This window comes from Electrona antarctica, assembly GCF_951216825.1.
Source record: "Electrona antarctica genome assembly, chromosome: 9".
NCBI lineage: Eukaryota > Metazoa > Chordata > Actinopteri > Myctophiformes > Myctophidae > Electrona > Electrona antarctica.
Genome location: NC_136790.1, coordinates 39101870 through 39122669, shown reverse-complemented (window position 1 = coordinate 39122669; position 20800 = coordinate 39101870). Strand labels below are relative to the sequence as shown.

Below are 20800 nucleotides of genomic sequence, written 5' to 3'. Positions count from 1 at the left end.
TACATCTTCAACATTGCCGTGTACTTATAATACAAATTAAAATACAATGACACGCATAATGATACAACTAATCCAACAGACTCTGTGCACCTCTGCCGCACGGGTTGTGAAATTGAACTCACTCAGTCCTCACCCACCAGGCAGCGACATCCACGCAGATGGAGCTAGTTTAAGGTCACCTAATGGCTAATGTGCTAAAGTGTTAATAAAGTAGTCTATAATAATATTGACAGAATAGAAAATGGTGTTTCTGACATTATCCTGCTGGATCCGAAACCGCGGACCTGATAGATACTGGAAGGTTCAAGAACTTCTCAAGCATGCACGGGTAAGAGACCAATGTTAGCTAAACTGGTTATCTGAAAGGTTTGTTCTGGTACAATTTAGCCTGAATATATTACGTCTGTGATGTCTTTATGATAAATAGTAGTGCACACCTTTATCCTTTTTTATTTGTTATCTTCGGATATGCCAAGGCTTTGACCACGTGAAAGGTTGGCTCACTGTCATAGCTAATCTAATATCAAATGATGGTGATGACAATGTGAGATTGTGAGTCATTGTTCTGGGTTATATCAACAGCATTTCAGAGGCAGAAAGAATCGCTGCTACAAATTGGCTGTAAAAGCTGTACGAAGGGCCTTTGTCTACGCCACCAAAGCCAGGAAGCACAAGAAACATACCATGCGAGCGGTGAGTAACTAATGTACTGCACTGGTTCTTCTCAGGCTTTTTAATTAAGGACCAGGCCAGGGACCACTAATTTGATATGCATGAGCCCCACATTTGACACGGTTTATTTCTAACTCGTAGTGTACAAATTAAAGTTGTATATGCAGTCTGAGTTACAAAGTCAGACCTGTATAAAAGGTCAATTTGGTTCCTAAAATATCATAACCAAGTAACTGTAAGGACTCCTCACGGACCCCTGGCCCTGGGGGTCCCTGGGCACTACATTGAGAATCTGAATCCACAGAAAACTACGACATGGGCGCGGCTGATAGAGCATTCATTGTTGATTTGTAAGATCAGTAGACGCTGCACACATCTCAAGAGGTTGTAAACTGTTCCACTGCTCAGTTCCTTCCCTCTGATCCACAGCCTACAATCCTTACCTAATAGTGTTTCATGTGCTGCAGTAGGCCTCTGCATTTACTAAACAAAATGTCAAAATATTTTCTTAGTATAGAGTTTTAAATCTTAATAGTATGAATTTAGGTTGTCTCTAATCTATGGTGTTCATTGTTGTGTTTGTTCTGTGTCTTAAGCTGTGGATTACACGCATTGCAGCAGCATCACGAGAGCATGGTATGAAGTACCCTGCCCTTATGCACAACATGATAAAGGTTTGTAGTCTTACATGATCCGGCTACCATTAATTCATAACACCAGAAGGAGATCATTTGACCTTAGCTTGTTCCCCCAAAATTCGGGTTCAAACATGGGTAAAAATGTGTTCCACTATGCTGCCACCAAAATGTGGAATGAAAAAGACAGAAAAATAAAGGTTCTTGACTACCTGAGGTAACCGCAAGGCTCACCTTAAAACACGCTCACCCTAATTCTTTATAGCTTACTTTACTTACTTACGCCTATTACCCCTTCTGAGGTTTAGGCCGTCGACAAGAGTTCTCCAAGCATCTCGATCCTGAGCCAACACTTCCAGCTGTCCCCAAGTGTGGCCCATAGTTATAATTCTTTATAGCATAGTTCTGGTCCCTACCCAAACTAAAAACTAATCTAAACAATTCTTGTCCTCAAATTACAAGTGAACATACATTCACATCAAGCTAGACAGGAATGCCCACAAATGTCACATCCGGTTTTAGCCCGGGGTAAACAAAATGGTCTTCCCCATAGAGTTATTCAGAGCGATTTGTTGGATGATAGAAATATTGACAGCCAAGAAAAATCCACCAGAAGGACATCTGGAACATTCGCCCTCGGAAAGTTGACTTATTACGTATACGAGACGATTTAGCCATGGTTCACATGGCGCTCGTCTGTCATGGCGGAACTTCAACATGTTTTATGCACTTTTCCCATTTAGAACGTTAACGTGTACATACATGTTCAGATTTCAAATATAAAGTGCTCGCCCCAGAGCCACGGATGTTACAATCCTCCTCGGGTGGGTAAAAGTACCTGTGTCTTCCGCATTGTTCAATAAAAAGCGTTTTAATCTGATTGGTGGCCATTTTATCAGAGTTATAATGCACCAACCGATAGGGGCGCATAGTTGAAAGCGCATGGCCAGAAACTGATTAAACATTGCTTTTTATTGAACAATACGGAAGATACCGGACACCGGTACTTATTCCCGCCCTAGCAAAATTGTAACAGCCATGGCCCTGGGGTGAGCACTTTATATTTGTAATCTGAACATTTGTGTAGGCGTAAAAATGGAGACGTAAAAAAAACACTACCTCGCGTTGCGAGTTTGTAGATTTTTGGTTTATGCTGGGGACCTGGGGTTCAAGTGGTTTATAGTCAGAGTATCCTTATCTGTTTATACTTTATTGCATGCGTCAAGTTGCACAAGCATAAACCACCACTGAAATCGGACATCAATCTCCCTCTCCCTCCATGTTACAAAACATTGTGTTACTGCGGCGCAGTGTTTACTCGCCTGGTAGAGACACTATAGATATGATCAATTAAACTTAACGTAATATCAAAAACCAACAGCCATTAAGTCATCAATAATGTTTATAGAACACATTGTAGTGAATTCTAAGTAGTTTAGAGACAGTTGGAACTTGGCACGGAGCCATCGTTTGGAGAAGTGCGGCTACTTGGAATTCACTAAAACATGTTCTATAAACATCATTGATGAATTAATGGCTTTTTAAAATGTATATTATGATAAGTTTCAGTGATCATATCTAAGTGTCTCTTACCATGTGAATATATCAGGCCATTGTGTTGTCACTGTTGTGTTGTATCATGTCCATGCAGTCAAGGAAAACATTCCAATCGGCCTCTAGCTTGTTTCATTTTCTAAAGTAGCGTTCCTTGTCGAGTGGCAACAAGGATCTGTGCCTGTGATCTGGCAAGTCAAGCCATTTTAAATTAGTAGTATTTAAAGCATCTGTGTTAGAAAACCCAACACTCCACTGTTTATTCCGGTTGGGAGAACTCTGAACTTTCCCCCGGCTCCACCCCCCAGCTATATTGACGCCCCTGATGACAAAAGTCGGTGTGAATGTATAGTTTAACTCCTCTGCTCCTCTGAAAGGAGGGGTGGCTGTGGGGCCCTCCTTTCTCTGTAATAATATACCATGATTATACTGAGCTTTATTCCAATATGTTTTGTATTGTATGGACCACAATGAACCATAATGGAAACAATCCCCTCTGTATTTTTGTGATATCAGCGTAACCTTTGGCTAGGTATTCAATCAATCAATCCACTGTCTTTTCCACTTTACAATATTGAATGATCATTATATATATATATATATGTCTTTAGGACATAATTTACACACACCAACGCTGATTTGTGGTAGCTCTATTTTCTTTGTTGGTGCATTTTGAGATCATCTGCCTGCGCTTTTCTGTTTTTCCCATACAGACTGGCGTTCAAGTCAATCGCCGTGTTCTTAGTGATCTTGCCATCACCGAACCTCGGTCATTTCTCTCTCTAACGAAGCTGGCACAAGCGCGGCGAGAGGAAGGATTCTGTGCGGCATTGGGCGATGGCTCAGAGCCTCCTGGTGTCTTCTCTCGTGTTGTTCTTCATCAGTAACGAGCCTGCCTTTGACTTGGACTGCTTATTGCTGTTGTGTAGAGTTCTCCTGGGTTCTGGATCATGTACATGCAATGGTCAACAGACTGCATAATAGGGCTGCACAATTTAACTCCATTTTCAGAATTTGTGATTTTCATATGTTTCTTTCACAATTATGTAATCATGAAAGTTGGCAACTAATTAAAACGCCTTATTGGTCAAATGTTTGCTTTCCCCAATAATCGTGATTACAATATTAAGCAAAATAATCACAATTATCACTTTATCCATAATGGTGCAGCCCTTCTGCATAGCTACTACAGTTGTTTCCTATGTCCATTTTAAAAGCTGCTAGATTCAGTATTTAGTTATCAAATGGCTTTCCAATATATTTGTGAAAAAGATGTCACAAATGTCCTTTCACAGCCATTACGACGGTAGAGGAAACCATGCAAGGCATCAACCTGCTCTCAAGCCAAATTCCAATACCTAAAATCTCGGCCACTCGCTCACTCACACTCGCTCACTCCAGCATGGAGGTGTTACGGTGAAATTGGTGACCTGCTGAAATATGTGATAATCGTCTAGACAATCGCATAACGTCAGTTGATTTGTGAATGTGATCAGTGGCGCCTCAGGACGTATAAAGTGTGGGGGCATTATATTGGGGGGGATGGACGTCAGCTACTGCAGCACTTATGCAGCCAATGCACAACTATTATTGCGCAGCAAAATGGAAACGGTGCTAGACCACCAGCACCGGTCGGGAAAAATAAATAAATAGACCAGGCAATCATCCCCCAATATTCAGACCCTTCTGACCCCCACCCCCCCTCTGGTGCCCCTGGCCCTGAATGATTTGATAATCAGTCACAAACCAACTATGACTTTTCCCTGATGTAAGGCAGCCAGATTATGTTGACTGTAAAACCTTTTGCCTCTGTAAATATGTGTATTTTACCAATTCTGGTAAATGTCTATGTAAAATGTTATTGTTGATTAAAGATTTTGTTATTCAAGCCAGTGTCCTCATTGTTAATGTAATGCTGACTAGTGTGCAGGGTGTTCATTAGTTTCCACTTACTGTAGTCTAGTCATATACTGTAGTCCAGTGGTTCTCAAACCTTTTCATGTTAAGCGCCCCCAAATTGACACATGATTAGCCTGTGGACCACCATCTGAAAATGTATGCCAAGGACCCCATTAGTCCAAGTTAAATTAACTGTCACAGGATATTTGGCATATACCCTCTGCGACACAGTTAATTTAACTTTTTGAGAGTACCCATTTGTATGCACTGAGTTACAGAACAGACACAAGGGTTACAAGGGTACATTTCAATTTTGAAATTAATTGAGACATGATTTTTTTAACCGTCTTATCTATGGCAGGAGTTTGTATTAAACCTTGGATAAATTACCTCTACGGCCACCGTATTATTGTAGGCGGGGTCACACAACCTTCTGAAGACAGCCAATGAGAAAGTATCGTATTTGTCGATAGCCAATCACATAGGCTTTTATTCAGAAAACATATTTTTTGTGTGTGTCGTGCGCTTGCGTAGACAATTGCAGCGTGACAGGTCAACTACACGCGTGTGGAGGAAGTGAGGTGACAGATCGGTGTCGTTCTGCCGGCGTATCCATTTAGCGCTTCATTGTCACTGCAATGTCCTGGCTGTTTGGACTCAACAGAGGTCAGCCTGAACCTCCGCATGGCCTCCCGGAACCACCACCACCTCCTCCCCCGGCCGGCGGCGATTCTAGTGGCGGCGGTGGTGGAGATAAAGCCAAGGACAAATGGAGCAACTTCGATCCAACCGGACTGGAGCGAGCAGCTCAGGCAGCCAAGGACCTGGACCGGTCTCGTAAGTCATTTAGGGCAAATACTAATACTTCTTTAATAATGAGTCTGCACTGTTTCTTAGCAGCATGAGTCATGGCTCTTTAAGTACAGTAACTGCCTATAGCAAGAGATGCTCTCAGAGTACAGACTCAACGGTCAGTGAATCACTGACAGTGATGCTGATGCAACATCTATCGTAGACTAGAGGGTTGAACTCGACTCACCTTTCTAGGTTATTCTAGGTGAAGAGTGCAAAGGTCACAAGTCGCAAACTTGCCTCATGCTTATCATTCCATTTACGTCCATCAGGCTGTGTACTCATTATGTTGTATGATCATCAGAATAATCACTTATGATTATCAATCATGATTGATATATGTAACCCAAAGTAACACTGGATCCTTATTAGTAATCCTGTAAAGTCATCAATTTAAATTAAACTGCTGTATTGGACTAGAGCCCTGTGTTGTCTGTCTCTGAACTTCAGGTCATGCCAAAGAAGCATTGGATCTGGCTCGCATGCAGGAGCAGAGCGTTCAGATGGAACACCAAAGCAAAATAAAGGTATACTGTCCAAGTTCTCACAGAGTCGTATTGGGAAAGTGATTTTATCACTTTTATGTAGTGCTGAAGGTGATCATACCCCATTTACAGCATAGGCTCTGCCTCTATCTTACACACAATTGTCACAATTTTCTCTATGGCCTGGGTCTGATGTGATTGCGCCATAGACAAACAAAAACCTGGTCTAGCCCTGACACAGTACTTTCCTGCAAATTTAATGGCAAAGAAGATAATCAATCAATATTCATCTGAATTTACAGGGCTTCATGTTCTATCCATCACTCACGTTCAGCATGGCATTGCTGTAGTGATGTGTGTTAAACAGATTCTTGGCATTCCTTGCAATGTTGTTTCTGTTAATTTCTCTGTTTATGTTCCTTTGTCATGATGGCAGGAGTACGAGGCTGCAGTTGAACAGCTCAAAGGAGACCAGCTCCGCATCCATTCAGAGGAGAAGAGGAAAACTCTGAACGAGGAGACCAAACAGCATCAAGCAGTGAGAATTAGATCATCATGAGGGTCTGCTTTTGACAGAATTTCAGTGATAAGATCTTTTTTGTCCCTCGTCTACATTTTTTCAAGAAAAAATGTGACATATGACTTAAAATCAATATCTTGATTATATGAAACTTTTGCAACGATTATTTAAAAGTCTTATTATTATTTGAATTTGAATTAGAGAGAGTTTGTTTTGCACTCCATCCGTCAGTGTGTGTGTGTGTGTGTGTGTGTGTGTGTGTGTGTGTGTCCGTCTGTGGACAGCTAATCTCCGGCACTGTTGGCTTGATCACAGCCATACTCTGCGCACACACTCCCTGAATGCCACACCTGAACCTTTTCACATTGGCCTCTTATAGCGCCACCAGGAGGCCGCTTTGTGCAAAACAATTTTTTGGACAGTACACCTACAGATTTTGTCCAAACATCACGCAAATTGGTACACAGTCTCTCTAGTGTCATTCAACAAAACCGGTCTTTCAGATTTTTCAGACTCCATCCTGATTGGCTAAGATTGGCTACGAAAGTTCGCAGGAGTGCACAGTTTCAAACAAAATGCCGCAAATCATGAACACATCATGTGATTTCCGTGAAATTGTGCACGCACATTCCCACTAGGCCGAGTAAGAAATGCCACTGGAACATTTTCAACTCTGCCTCATGGTGGCGCTATAACTGGCCAATTCGTGTTTTTACCTCTAACTGCACGGATCTGTGTAACACTTTGTAGAGGCCAAGGAAAACCCTTTGCCTGGAATTTTTCACATATGCTCTTTATAGCGCCACCAGGAGGCTGACATGTAAAACACATTTTCTAATATTACTCCTTCAGATTTGATCCAAATTTCATGCAAATCGTTACACATGCTCTCCATAGTCATGTGATCAAGACGGTTTGTTTGATTTCTCATAATCCATCCTGATTGGCTTCTAAAGTTTTCAGGAGTAGCCCGCTTTGTACAAATCGCCACAACTCCTCAACACAGCATCCAATTGCGGTGAAACTGTGCATGCATATTCCCACTAGGCTGAGGAAGAAATGCCACTTGACAGTTTTCAAATCGGCGTGATAGTGGCGCTACAACAGGCCAAGTCGCGACACACACACACACACACACACACACACACACACACACAAACATGTTTATATTACTCCTAAACATCACACACACTCCTATCCTCCTGGTGGAGACCTGTGCCCAGAAGGGCACTTTTTCTAGTTTTCAATTAATTGCCCAGCCCTAACCATGGTGAAATATGGAACCAGAATGGTGGTTATGAGTTCTGTTAGTCCAGCAGGGGGTGCTATATAGTGGTCAGTATGGTTACTGTTTTTTCTGGCCCATCACAGAGAGCTCAGTACCAGGACAGACTTGCCAGACAGAGGTATGAGGACCAACTGAGACAACAGGTTAGGCCATATCCATTATGTTAAATTCAAATGTGTTTTTGCCTTGTGTAAAAAAACAAACACATTGGGATTTTGTTTTCTTACAGCAAGCCATAAATGAGGAAAACCTTCGCAAACAAGAGGAGTCGGTACATAAACAGGAGGCCATGAGGAAAGGTATTGCTTTAGCCTCGCTCTGTAAAGCCAATCGCACAGTCATGGGAAAACTACAGATTAATACTTGAGAACAGTTGTTCTCAAAGTGAGATCCAGGCACCCCCAGGGGTCTTTCAGGGTGCCCCAGGGCCCAGGGGGTCCCCAGCAGAATTAAATGGCATCAAAATCAGTCTAACCACTTTAATCCTATTATGTATGTATGTATTTGGTTAAAATGGGTAAGGTTTTAAAAAAGGCAAGCATGCTCTGTTGCACTGGCCTAAAAGTGGGTCCTCTAAAACTGCTTCAACTTCTGAGAATGTGTGTTTGGTTCATTAGCCACCAGATGGCATACCTTATAAGTATGTATGTATGTATGTATGTATGTATGTATGTATGTATTTAAAAGGGGGGCTTTTTTGTAAAATCCCAGCCTACAATACCTTAATATATTTAAAATCCAAAGTAAGGTTACCAGTGAAGGGCAACCTGCCTATTCACTGGGGACTATGCAAGGCAGAGGCGTCCACCCCCCTGAGTCCAAGTTAGACTAGACCGCATACCTATTATGTATGTATGTATGTATGTATGTATGTATGTATGTATGTATGTATGTAACATGCCATTGTGATTGATTGTTGTAGATCTGCTATTTTCTATAAAAAATTGGAAAAACAACACTCGTATGCATATGTTTGAGAACCACTGCTCTAGAGGGGAGTTTTCATCCATGTGTCTTGTGTCCTGGTGTCTCTAGCAACGATAGAGCATGAGATGTCTCTGAGGCACAAGAATGAGCTTCTACGTATCGAGGCAGAGTCTAAAGCACGGGCCCATGTGGAGAGAGAGAATGCTGATCTGATCCGTGAGCAGATCCGTCTGAAGGCAGCAGAACACAGGCAGACTGTTTTGGAGTCCATAAGGTAAGATGCACACTAACATATGGTCACTTACTATACCTTCACCTTCAACAAAACCATCACTTTTCAGGAAATGGGGAAAGAATACTTGTGTTCCAAAGGATCCAATGTAGTTATTTTTGACTATTGTAAGTAGTGTCTTATAATCCCATGAGGAATGGTTGCAGCAAGAGTGGGAAGATCTTCAAGTAGTGTGATTAAGTATCCGAGCATGTTAGAGAGGTTTAAATTTGCATTGGTTCAATATTTATAACACACCCACTTAACCACTTAACCATTTTCACTTTGGCATAAAAGATTCTTCAAAAGTAGCAAAAATTGTAAAAGTAAACTATAAAATGCAAAAAGAATAATCTAAGAACGGTGTGAGACTGCATCAAATCAATAGTGATTTGTCTGATTAACTGTCAATGGAACAAGAATTTTGAGAAACTAGGACCAGGTTGTAACCACACATCTTCTTTTAGGACTGCTGGCACTGTGTTCGGAGAAGGTTTTCGGGCCTTTGTGTCAGACTGGGACAAAATCACAGCTACGGTGAGACATCTCTTCATCTCCACATTGACTTTGTGAACCATCTGATTTATCCTACTGGAAATGAAAATATGTTTGTGAAACCCAGTTCAGACTGGGTAATCACTGCATTAATTAGACTTCTGGGCTTTGTAGAATTCACATTCCTGTACAGGTATTAGACAAAAGTTATTTAGATATAATCTTTCACTGTAATCTGTAGTTACCGGAAATTTATTTTTTATTTATTGTTAATAAACACAGTTTCTGACTACTTGTTGTTGTTTTCCAAAATATACTTGTGCACTAGGACACAAGCGCTGTAATGTCGACGGAGCTTGTCGCTAAAATGATTGTTACACAGTATGACTTAATGATTACAAAGGACAATACTAATTTAATAATTTATCTGTTGACATTAATCAATGCTGTATTGAAATTCTGAATGCTGTGAAAATCTCCCCTCACTTCACCAGGTAGCAGGACTTACCCTTTTAGCTGTGGGAGTATATACAGCCCGCAATGCAACAGCAGTGGGAGGACGCTACATTGAGGCCCGGCTTGGGAAGCCATCATTGGTCAGGGAGACCTCCCGCCTCACTGTTGCAGAGGCAATCAAGCATCCCATCAAGGTAGCACATTTAGGAATAGTTTTTGGTTCCTTATTAGCAGTGTGGTTTTATATTGTATTGGGGCTCAACTCAATACTTAAACCACCCCTTTTTCTCTACACCAAATCCGCTTGCCGAAAATAGCCGATATACAAACTTGAGCTTGTTGCTATTTTTGATGATTGTTTGCCCCAGAATAGGGACGCTAGGGTTCATGTGGTTAAACATATACCTACTGACTGTATGGTTTTGTTCATCTCTGTGTGATTACTTGTTAAAGATGTAATGCAAAATAGACCTATTACCCAGTTTTTAGATGGAAAACACACAAAAATGCTGGGGTACCCAAGAAATTAGATGCAACAGGGAGCATTTTAACAGCTCTTCTGTCTCTCTTCCTTCACCTTAGGTGGCCAAACGACTGAAAAGCAAACCTCAGGATGCCCTTGAAGGAGTTGTGCTCAGTGTAAGTGCCAGTTCTTCAAGCTGGTGAGACTTTTTACCACATAAAGGGTGGGTGTGACAAATACAGATGTGTATTTATTTTTCATATAATCACTAAAAATGCATTTTCTTCTGGTCGCTCAGCCGTCCCTGGAGGAGCGTGTGCGTGACATTGCAATAGCAACTAGAAACACAAGAAAGAACCGTGGCCTTTACAGAAACATTCTCATGTATGGACCTCCAGGCACTGGAAAAACTCTCTTTGCCAAGGTAATTGCAAGATTACAAAAGATGAATGATGCATACACTATGATCATGTGCTTTTGTGGTTTTATATATATGTATATGGTAGCTTTACACTACTGTGGGGTACGTTTCCCTGTTTTTGAGCAGAAACTGGCAATGCATTCTGGTATGGATTACGCAATTATGACGGGTGGTGACGTGGCGCCCATGGGTCGTGATGGTGTGACTGCAATGCACAAAGTTTTTGACTGGGCTAATACAAGTCGCCGCGGGTAAGCAGTTGTACAGAACTAATTAATTACACTGATCATAAACACCTTAATACCGAATTAACCTCTAAAACCTGATTATAATTTGTCATAAAATGCAATGCATAGGTGCCAGAGGTGGGGGGGGGGGGGGGGGGGGTCATTTGGGTCTGAATGTCCCTGCACTATTGGGGGATGCCTGGTCTATTTATTTATTTTTCCCCAACCGGCGCTGGTGCATGCCATGGTCTAGCACCATTTCCATGTGAGACATGAGTGATACCCCCCAAAAAAATGTCACCCGCACTTTTTACATCCTGACAGCGCCACTGATGCAACATGTTTGAACACTAATTAAGACCCAGTTAAGCATATAGAACAGAATTGATTGGCCATTGTAATACTGACAATGTAGTAGTAGTAATAATACATGCATCATGTCTTTCTTTTTTGTTCTAGTCTGCTGCTGTTTGTTGATGAGGCTGATGCATTCCTTCGCAAGAGAGCCACTGTAAGTCTGTTTTGTACATTTCTAGGTACAGTATCTTTATGCCATGTATTAGTGCTCCCAAATCAATCAGTCGATCTACTCCCCTTGTTTTTATCATAAGTTCATCAGTTTCAATTTGCATTCTGTGTCCTTTGTTTTTAGGAGAAGATCAGTGAAGACCTCAGAGCCACTTTGAATGCATTCCTGTATCGCACTGGAGAACAGAGCAACAAGTACTTACAATTATTCATATCATATTATCTGACTCAATATGAACCTCATATATGTATTGTATCCCCCAGGACACTATAGCATTAGCAACACAGAGTAAAATCCTCATTCAGCAAAATCCTCTGTCAATTTGACTCCGAGTGTACAACTGGAACCAAAAGGACATTGACCCTGGTACTCTTTTTGGAGTGAACCACTATTTTACACTTTGTTGTACGATGGTGATGCACAGTGAAAATAACATTTTCAAGTTCACAACGTGTCATATCGCGGCACATTTGTGAATTTGTAGATCTGCTATTTTTGCACTTTTTCTTTTCTCTTGCTTTTCCTTGTCTATTGACATGACATAAATGAACACCAACCAGGAGCGTCATGAATTTTACATCAAACAATTAATTTGGTGATGGTGTGCTGTGTGTTTGTGATGTACTCATGATACAACTCATGATTGAAGTTGAATTGAATGGGAATGAATCGCACAAAATGAACGCCCTACTTGTGTGGTCACTTGCTACTCTCATTCCAGTCCCTTTGCCATCTATATGTTGTCTGTAGGTTTATGATGGTTCTTGCCAGCAACCAACCGGAGCAGTTTGACTGGGCCATAAATGATCGTATAGATGAGATAGTGAACTTCGCTCTACCAGGTCCTGATGAGAGGGAACGGCTGGTGCGACTGTACTTTGACAAATACGTGCTGGAGCCGGCCACCGGAGGGAGGCAGTGAGTATTTTAACTTGCACAGCAACACAGGTGTTTTAAATAGGCCTCTTAATCAAGCCTCTGTTCACCCAGATAGAATCATGGCATTAGTTCCACTTGCACACGTTATACAATACACTCCTGTAAATATATATGTACTGTATTATGTGCACGCGCGCACACACACACTAACCTCCCACATATATACACAGTAACATTTTCAGTGTTTCAGTGTGTTTCAGTGTTCCATTTGTGAGTGAGGCTAGAATGGCTTTAGGCAGCTGTGTTGCTTACTAGCCTGGCCTGAATGCTAGGAGAGTCGAGACTACGGATGGAAACTAGCATTCTTGCTAAGTCCGGTGTATCTTACATGGCATTGTTTGTGCTGTGTTTATTAAATATGCGCTGTCCCTTTCAAATAAACATAAATAAATAATATAATCCTTTTCGCCAGTGTGTGATCATTAGCTGAGGGCTGTTTAAATACAGCCTGTTGTGAAAATGGAGCCCAGCCAGCCATGCTGAGGCATTAATTACAAAGCAGTCTTGGGGGTCTTGGCAGCATGTGACACGACAGACACACATGCTGCAAAGGCAGGATATTACAGCCGCCAACCCAGTAAAACCTAGGAAGGTTTTAGCCACTTTAGCATTTACATTCTGGGGGGGAACATTATATTAGCCAAAAATAGCCAATCTACCGGCTCTAAGTACAGAGTTAAATCAGGTTTAACTCATTTAGAGGCCGATTCTTAAAAATGCCTTCTAATACCTAACCAATACCTAATGTTTTCTGAAAACCTTCATATTTTTTGGCAGCTTAATGTTTTTCATACTCTTTCTGCAGGAGGATGAAGCTGACCCAGTTTGACTATGGTAAGAAGTGCTCTGAGATTGCAGCACGCACAACGGGCATGTCGGGCAGAGAGATCTCCAAACTGGGTGTGGCCTGGCAGGTGTGTATTAATTAAAATGGTTAATAGGGTTTACAAATATATACAGTACATTGTTGTATATTTTGTAATCCACAAATGTGTGTGTGTGTGTGTATATATATATATAAGCTTACAACATGCTGCGAGCTTGTAGATTTGTGTAAGCTTGTAAATCTGTTGTTTTTGTATGATACTGTCAACAAAGTGTAAAATAGGACTTGTTATAGGGGGATGAATCCCTACTGTAGGTCAAATTGTGTATTTTGTTTTCCAGTTCTGGTTAAAAAATCACACCCGTGTGAACTGAGTGGTGTAAGGTATTATATAGCCTGATCAGCTCTGATCTGACGTCATGTCTGACGTCATGAAATCACACCCGGGTGACCGTAGCAACCATGCTCATTTTTTGGTACGAACAGACAGACAGACAGACAGACAGACAGACACGTAAACTAACAAAGCCAGTCGTAGGAGTGGTTTACACCACTCAAAAATGATAGCAGGGTAAAAACATGGCAGGCTGCATAAGGCTAACACCCATGGTTCTGGCTACACCTAAACCTATCATACCCATTACGGTATTCATTTTATTAGCTTTAGCTGCGTTGCTTACTAGCCTGCCTTGCAGTAGTTTTTAACAAACTGGAAAAACAAGCTACAAAATCAGCCTAGGGTTTCATGCCACTTTTTAAGTGGTTAAATAACACTGCATGCTGTATATCTGTATAAGTGCTGCGACATTGTTCTCATTAAGTAATGGAACGGTATGGACACTGGTTTCATGCTCTTCCAGGCAGCAGCATATTCCTCTCAAGATGGGATCCTAACAGAAGCCATGATTGATGCTCGTGTTGATGACGCCGTCAAGCAGCATCTTCAGAAGATGGACTGGCTGCATGGAGACGGAGGTGACAAAGGCAAGAGCGCTCCACCTCTCCAATCTGGATCGTCGGACAATGCTGGCAAAATGGGCTTTGACTCTGCACTTCACGGTCACAGAGATCTGTGATGCTGGATTAAAAGATCCAGAGTTTAGGTGATCTTGCTGCCAACACTCCTTGTGAGGGTGGGACTGAAACTGAAGAGAGCAAAGCCGTACCTTCTTCTCCTAAGGATGCAATTCCAGTTTGAGGGGGTGTCAAATGCTTAGAATGCACTGTTGGTTTGGTGTGACATGTTACGCAATACTGTGCTAGCAACAGCAATACAATATACACAAGATAAACAGGACTTTGGTAAATGAAAAAGAAGCTTAAAAAGATAGAATCAAGTTTTAAAAGTACAGGCCAGACAACACACTCTAACCTAAAAAACAAAACACAAACATGGCAGAAAAACAAACCTCAGCATCAGTGGGGAACTGGTAGTCTTATGTGGTCTTACTTTGTATTTGTCTGGCTCCTACCTATGCAACACAAGATAGGAGGCAGTACATGGTAACAACTCTTGCCATATTTGTTATGACTGAAACATTCTAAAATGTTGCCTAGTATGTAAAGATTGTGAAAGTGTACTTTACATTGAAACCATTGTCTGTAATTATATTCATGTTGTGCACAGTGAGTTCTGTTCAAATGATGAGTGTTTTCATATAAAACGTAAATGTTCCATGTTTCTTAAGACATTTTTTTTCTAAATCACATTGGTTATCACATGAGACAACACAATTTATCCTTGAAAGCTTAAACTAAAATATGAAATTTCTCATGTACCGGTATGCTTACACAATACATATTATCATGGTCATTTATCATTTTTAGCCCTGTCAGTAGTACAGGTCAGACAGACCCTAGAAAATCTTAGCCTAAGCTTAAGGTCGGGAAAATATGCAAGAGACTTGGCATGTACAATAATACTCAATGTTTAAATCCAATGGCCGGCTTTATTTAAATAAATGTACAGGTTAGGGCATCACAGTGTGGCATGGTGAGAGGAAGGGTCAAACCTATCGTATGCTTCAACATCATATACGGTGTAGTGCACTGAGCTAATGATGCATGGTGAGCTTATAGGTTGGGTCAGATCAGTTGAGGCAGTAATTCATTTCCTATGGGGAAAACCACTTGGGAGTTCAATATTTCATAGTAATGGCTGATGACCTGAGACAGCCAATCACATTTTCTTTTACAAAGAAAGTCAAGAGCATGAAGTGGTCCCTGCTATGATAACCTTGCCACTGTCACACACCACACTTAAGGTGTTGATTAAAACCATTGACTAAGTCATAAAACTAGAATCTAAAGTCTAAGTATGTCTGGTACCTACAATACAAACCTCAAATTATTTTACAGAATTCTATTTAATAAGCATTCTTAGGCAAGATCTGTTTTTGTATTAATTAACCCCAGGTTACACCTTAATTTAGTTTAAATGTGTGTCCTGTACATAATGTTTTTGAAAATTGTATAATCACAAAGCCCCAGTGACCGTAGCTCGTACAATAAAATTCCTGGATTTATTAGATTCTCACTCAATATAGTCGTCATATAACATTTTCTGCCATTTTGCATTTTCTTCTTTCAACACATTTTGCTACTACTACAGATTCTGTCAAACTCACACAAACCGGTACACATTATCTCTGGGGTCATGTGATAAAGATATATACCTGTGTATATACAGTAGTTGATTTTTTTTCAGATCCCAGATCAAGTGGCTATGACTACCTGCCAAAGTAAACAACATTCAGTGCAGATATACGAGCTTGTAGATCTATTAATAATAGCTCTTTTTGGGGGTGCAGCGTCCCCATTTCAAAAGGTTTAGATCTTTGCTATCCAGTCTTATTTTTTTTCGCCAGTATTGCTAGATAGGTTTAGTGTTCAGTAGGTATAGGCACATCAGGGAAGAGAACAAATATAAATCACCACAGCATCATGGCCGTTGATCAAGCAGAGACATCTTGGCACTCTATTCTAATAGGTGTCGTGGCTTGTGGTAACAATTATGGATCAGTGTTTGCTTGATGTGCATCATGTTTCTACTGGAATCCCCTGTCTGTCTCCAGTGGCCCCATCGACACAGTTCCTTTATGTTACAGAATGTGTGGACCCATGACCAAGAATCAACATCTGGAGATAAAGACAAAGTTTGGTTTTGAAATTGTGATGAAAAGACACAGCAAAGACTGGAAATAATAGATGGAAGACAAAAGATATTTGAATCCAGTTAACGTGAACTGACCCTGGCACCTGGTTCTAATTAATATTAATTACGTTTTGAGAATATGAATGCCTGAGCAAGGAAGGGTCTAGCGAAGAACAGAGATGAAGAGAGGTTAAGACATCGACACCATTCTAATACCCATTTAGAGAGGAGAGAAGACAGGAGGATAATTAGATGAATTTGACTTGTAAGATGGGAGGAAGCAGCAAATCAGAATCGACAGCAAGGGAGAGGAGGGCGATGCTCTGAATTTGTACAGAGTACAGACAGTTAAAAATCACACCCGTGTGAAGCTCTTATCACCATATATCATCTCATTCCGGCCAATCACAACCATCAATTTGTGTCCTCACTTTTCTGTCCTTTATATCCTCAATACGTACTTTGCTTAGCCAATCAAATCATCGCTATGGGTGCTCAGTCAATCAAATCATCACTATGGTGTACACACAAACAGACAAAGCTGGGCATAGGAGCACATCATACACATTAAAATCCTAAATGTTGAGTTACCTTTGGAGGGGACCCGAGATAACCTGACTCCGCCAGATGGGGCAGCAGAGAGTACACTGGGTTCCCCCCTCCTGCTCCCATCTGGGAACTCTCAGGCAGACTTGATGCCCGGCCACAAAACGGCCTGGACAATCAGCAGCAGCTAGTTCCCAGATGGGAGCAGGAGGGGGGAACCCAGTGTACTCTCTGCTGCCCCATCTGGCGGAGTCAGGTTAGACCCGAGAGGGTTCAGGTTAAATTTACACTTAGAATGTTAAAGTGTTATGTATTATTAATTGTGACCATAGATCGCAGATTACTATGAAAATCTGCAAAACCGCGGCTGCACTAATAACTTTGCCCGCCCCAAAGTTATTAGTGCAGCCGCGTCCGCGAAAACTAGAGTTCTCAACAGGCCAGAAGATTAAGGCCCGGCCCTACCTGGGCCCTCATCAAACCCTGTACACTCAAGACACTGCCACCCTTAGATCTCCATATATGGAGCAGACCTGTTCTGACATTCCATATGTTGATCCGACGTCATCAAACCCTGTACACTCAAGACACACTCCATAGGGGCCAGTACAGAATTAATTCCATATGTTGATCTGACCCCCCATGCCAAAGCGCCAGCGCTCGTCCAGCAGTCTGCGGTCACCCAGGAGGATGCGTGCATGCGACCTCGCCCTCAGGGTGTCTGCTAATGGCAATACACAAATTGTGCGGAAAAACTCTGAAGACTCAGAAGCCTTCAGAACTAAAACATTCAGGTTTAAATGCAGAGCCTACCCTAAATCATTAAGCTATGATGTTGTGACGCACTTACAAAGTGTAATTGTAATTCTACATAAAAGATAGTATGATAGATAATCATCCTTATGGGTCACTGACAATATCAACTTTCACCCTGGCCTTACTATTTTGGGCATGTCGTTATAGGCAAGGAAAAAAACGAAACCTTTCGAAATTTTAACAGCTAAAATAGTTTATCTGAGCTTGTGGATTGGCTATTTTTTAGTTATTCTATTCATCACACACGTATATAGAGCTTAGGTTAAACTAAGGATTTAGATAACATCTGTCTTACTGTTACTGATTACTGAATCTTTGACCTTCCTCAGTGTTGTTGTGCAGTAAACATGCTGTTAACTCACCATTACGCTGTTTGGCCCTCCAAGCCCTGAGGACAGAGTTCACTGCTCCATCTAACCACAGCAAGCACCAGGTCAGACAGAAACCTATCAGTAGGCCTAACATCAAGTCAATCTCCTGCTTGGTCACTCTCTCGCCCACAGATTTGGAATGCACTCTGGACTCATCCCCATCATACGGAATGACGTGGTAAATATTGTGCCTGCGGGAAGTAGACATGTGGGAAAGAGAGATAGCAGAGATGGGCAGCATTTAAATACATGTAGGCCTATACCAGTGTCAGTATCGGTCAGTATCATCACGCCAGTATCCTGGACTCCTGGTGTCTGTGAAGTACATGCGTAGAGGCAGCTCTGTGTAGGATTGTGCATTTAGTCTCATAGTTCTTCTATAGCTTTGGATGACAAGGTCACTCTGGCCTGCTCTGCTTGTATGATCAATTTATTCTTAGAAATTCTGACATATATGGGACGCCCACTGGCCAAGTGGTCCAGGCGCATGCCACATATAGGCTTTGGCCTGACAGCGTGTCGCGACTGTCGCGTGTTCGAGTCCCGTTCATGACGACCTTTGCTTGCATGTCTCTCCCCTTCTCCCTCTTTCCTGTCCACCTTCACTTGATACTAACAATAAAGGCAGAAAAGAGAAAAAATAGAAATTCTGACATAGGCATGACATTTAATATTTGCCAATCTATGAATTGACTAATAATTGCATCTTTTTTATAAACATTTATTTTCAAAATACATAGCCTATTTGTACCTCAAATACATACTCAGACCAGTATTTATTTGTATTGTGATACAATTTACCCAGTAGCCTATTTTTTATCATTATGCTTTTCCTGTATTTTTGCCCATCTCTGAGAGATAGGACAATCTAGTAGCCTAGCTTAAGTAGAGTAAAAGATAAATTGAATAGCTCAGAGAACACCACAAAGGAAGGGACATTAAGTGACGAATTTGAGTTGAGTGTTATGGAGTTGGGGTAATAGACCTAACAGCTGATGCTGAACAGCACAGTAACATACCTACCAACACCTGGCCTCTGTCCCCTGTGGGTATAGTAGCCTATAGTTCGTACTGGATGCACTACTTCTAGTCCACACCACAGTCCATACAGACAATAGTGTGTAGGCCTATATACTGTATAGTGTCAGTTAGTCACTTATTAGCCCCATATGTGCCCTCTCCCTACGCTCATTCTGTAGCGTAAAGAGAGGGCACACGGGGCTAGTCACTTATTAAATCATGAATAGAACCGAGCACGATAAGTGACAGCCTCCAGCCTGGATAACGTTAATAATAATAACTTTATACGATTGTGTTGTTCTTATAGCCTACAATTAATTTCAATAGGCAAAAATGTGATAGTTCCTGCAGTCACTGAAATAACAGAGGCGTCTTCCAGCAATTTGAGTCCGTGTGTCTTGTATGTGGCAGCGGTGGCCGAACGGATAGCGGCGCGGTCTAGATACCGGAAGGTTCCCAGTTCGAACCAGCCGTCCGACACGTTAAAATTACCACCGCTGAAATGCCCTTGAACAAGGCATCAACCACTACGATGAAATGTGTTCTATGAGCAGGGCCTGGCTGGAAACAAGTTCTTGAGCTTAGCCCAGATACCCTGGGTAAATATAGATTTCATTTCATTTCATTTCATTGTCTTGTAGTGAAGTAGCCCATCTATCTTGTTATAGGCGACTTTAATTGATTTTTACCTTCCGCACTTGCAACCACAGATGCGTTCTTCCCCACGGACATATGGCAAGATGTAGTTGTGAAAGCGGTCCAGAAGCGCGTTCAAGTCCATCACACAAGCTGCAGTCTGAAAACAATCGCGGAGTGGGAGGGACATGTTATACTGGGACATAACAAATTGGGACCACACAAATTCTATATTGAAAAATGCATGCTTTTACCAGTTTCACTTGTCCAGCCTTCGTCTAGGGCAATTTATTTGAAAATGATAAAATAACAGTTGCGTTACGTTGACATCAATCAGTGTTCTTACCATTAACAAAGACCCTGGAATCATGAAGAGCATGGTGCGGGGTGCGCGCGTACTGTCAAAGTAAAACTATTCGCATGTCCGTGCCGTGTGCGTTCCAGACAAAGAAAGCTCTCACATAAGATTCTGAGAATCAATCTGTCCACTGGGCTCGTCTCACATATCCTCCCACTCCCAACCCACACCACCAGCTGTATTATTTTCCATTTGCAATGCACAACCTCTTGGGCATTCCTGAACTGAGAAGTAGCTCCGATGTCGATGCATGTGCTGTGCTCCGTTAGCCCTGGTCCAGTGCTTACAGCGAGTCTCTCTCTAAGCACTGGACCAGGGCTAGTGCTCCGTCAACGTCAACTGTCCAGATGTTTTCTACTAGGAAGGCGCTGAGTAGCAGCATCTCGATCTGTGCGTAAAGACAGTGCGCTCACTGCGCTGCTGCTGCTACCAACTATAGC

At 41.7% G+C, this 20800-nt stretch overlaps 3 protein-coding genes across 3 annotated transcripts; 2 read left to right on the top strand and 1 right to left on the bottom strand.

Annotated features, from left to right (window-relative positions):
• Positions 1–86: 86 nt before the first annotated feature.
• On the top strand, positions 87–4749 carry mrpl20 (mitochondrial ribosomal protein L20). Its single transcript, XM_079511473.1, has 4 exons — positions 87–328; positions 583–693; positions 1269–1346; positions 3575–4749. Exons 1-4 carry the CDS (start codon positions 242–244, stop codon positions 3746–3748), a joined length of 450 nt encoding a protein of 149 aa, XP_079367599.1. The 5' UTR covers positions 87–241; the 3' UTR covers positions 3749–4749.
• Positions 4750–5274: 525 nt separating this feature from the next.
• atad3 (ATPase family AAA domain containing 3) lies at positions 5275–15134 on the top strand. The gene is made up of 16 exons (XM_079511437.1): positions 5275–5597; positions 6063–6139; positions 6534–6635; positions 7989–8048; positions 8135–8204; positions 8941–9106; positions 9571–9640; positions 10093–10248; positions 10637–10693; positions 10816–10941; positions 11065–11189; positions 11625–11676; positions 11818–11888; positions 12445–12612; positions 13439–13547; positions 14320–15134. Exons 1-16 carry the CDS (start codon positions 5399–5401, stop codon positions 14533–14535), a joined length of 1824 nt encoding a protein of 607 aa, XP_079367563.1. The 5' UTR covers positions 5275–5398; the 3' UTR covers positions 14536–15134.
• tmem240b (transmembrane protein 240b) lies at positions 14827–20381 on the bottom strand (the record flags this gene model as incomplete). Its single annotated transcript, XM_079510723.1, has 4 exons — positions 14827–14831; positions 18338–18537; positions 20056–20162; positions 20349–20381. The coding sequence occupies 4 exons, from the start codon at positions 20379–20381 to the stop codon at positions 14827–14829; spliced, it is 345 nt and encodes a 114-aa protein (XP_079366849.1).
• Positions 20382–20800: the final 419 nt, after the last annotated feature.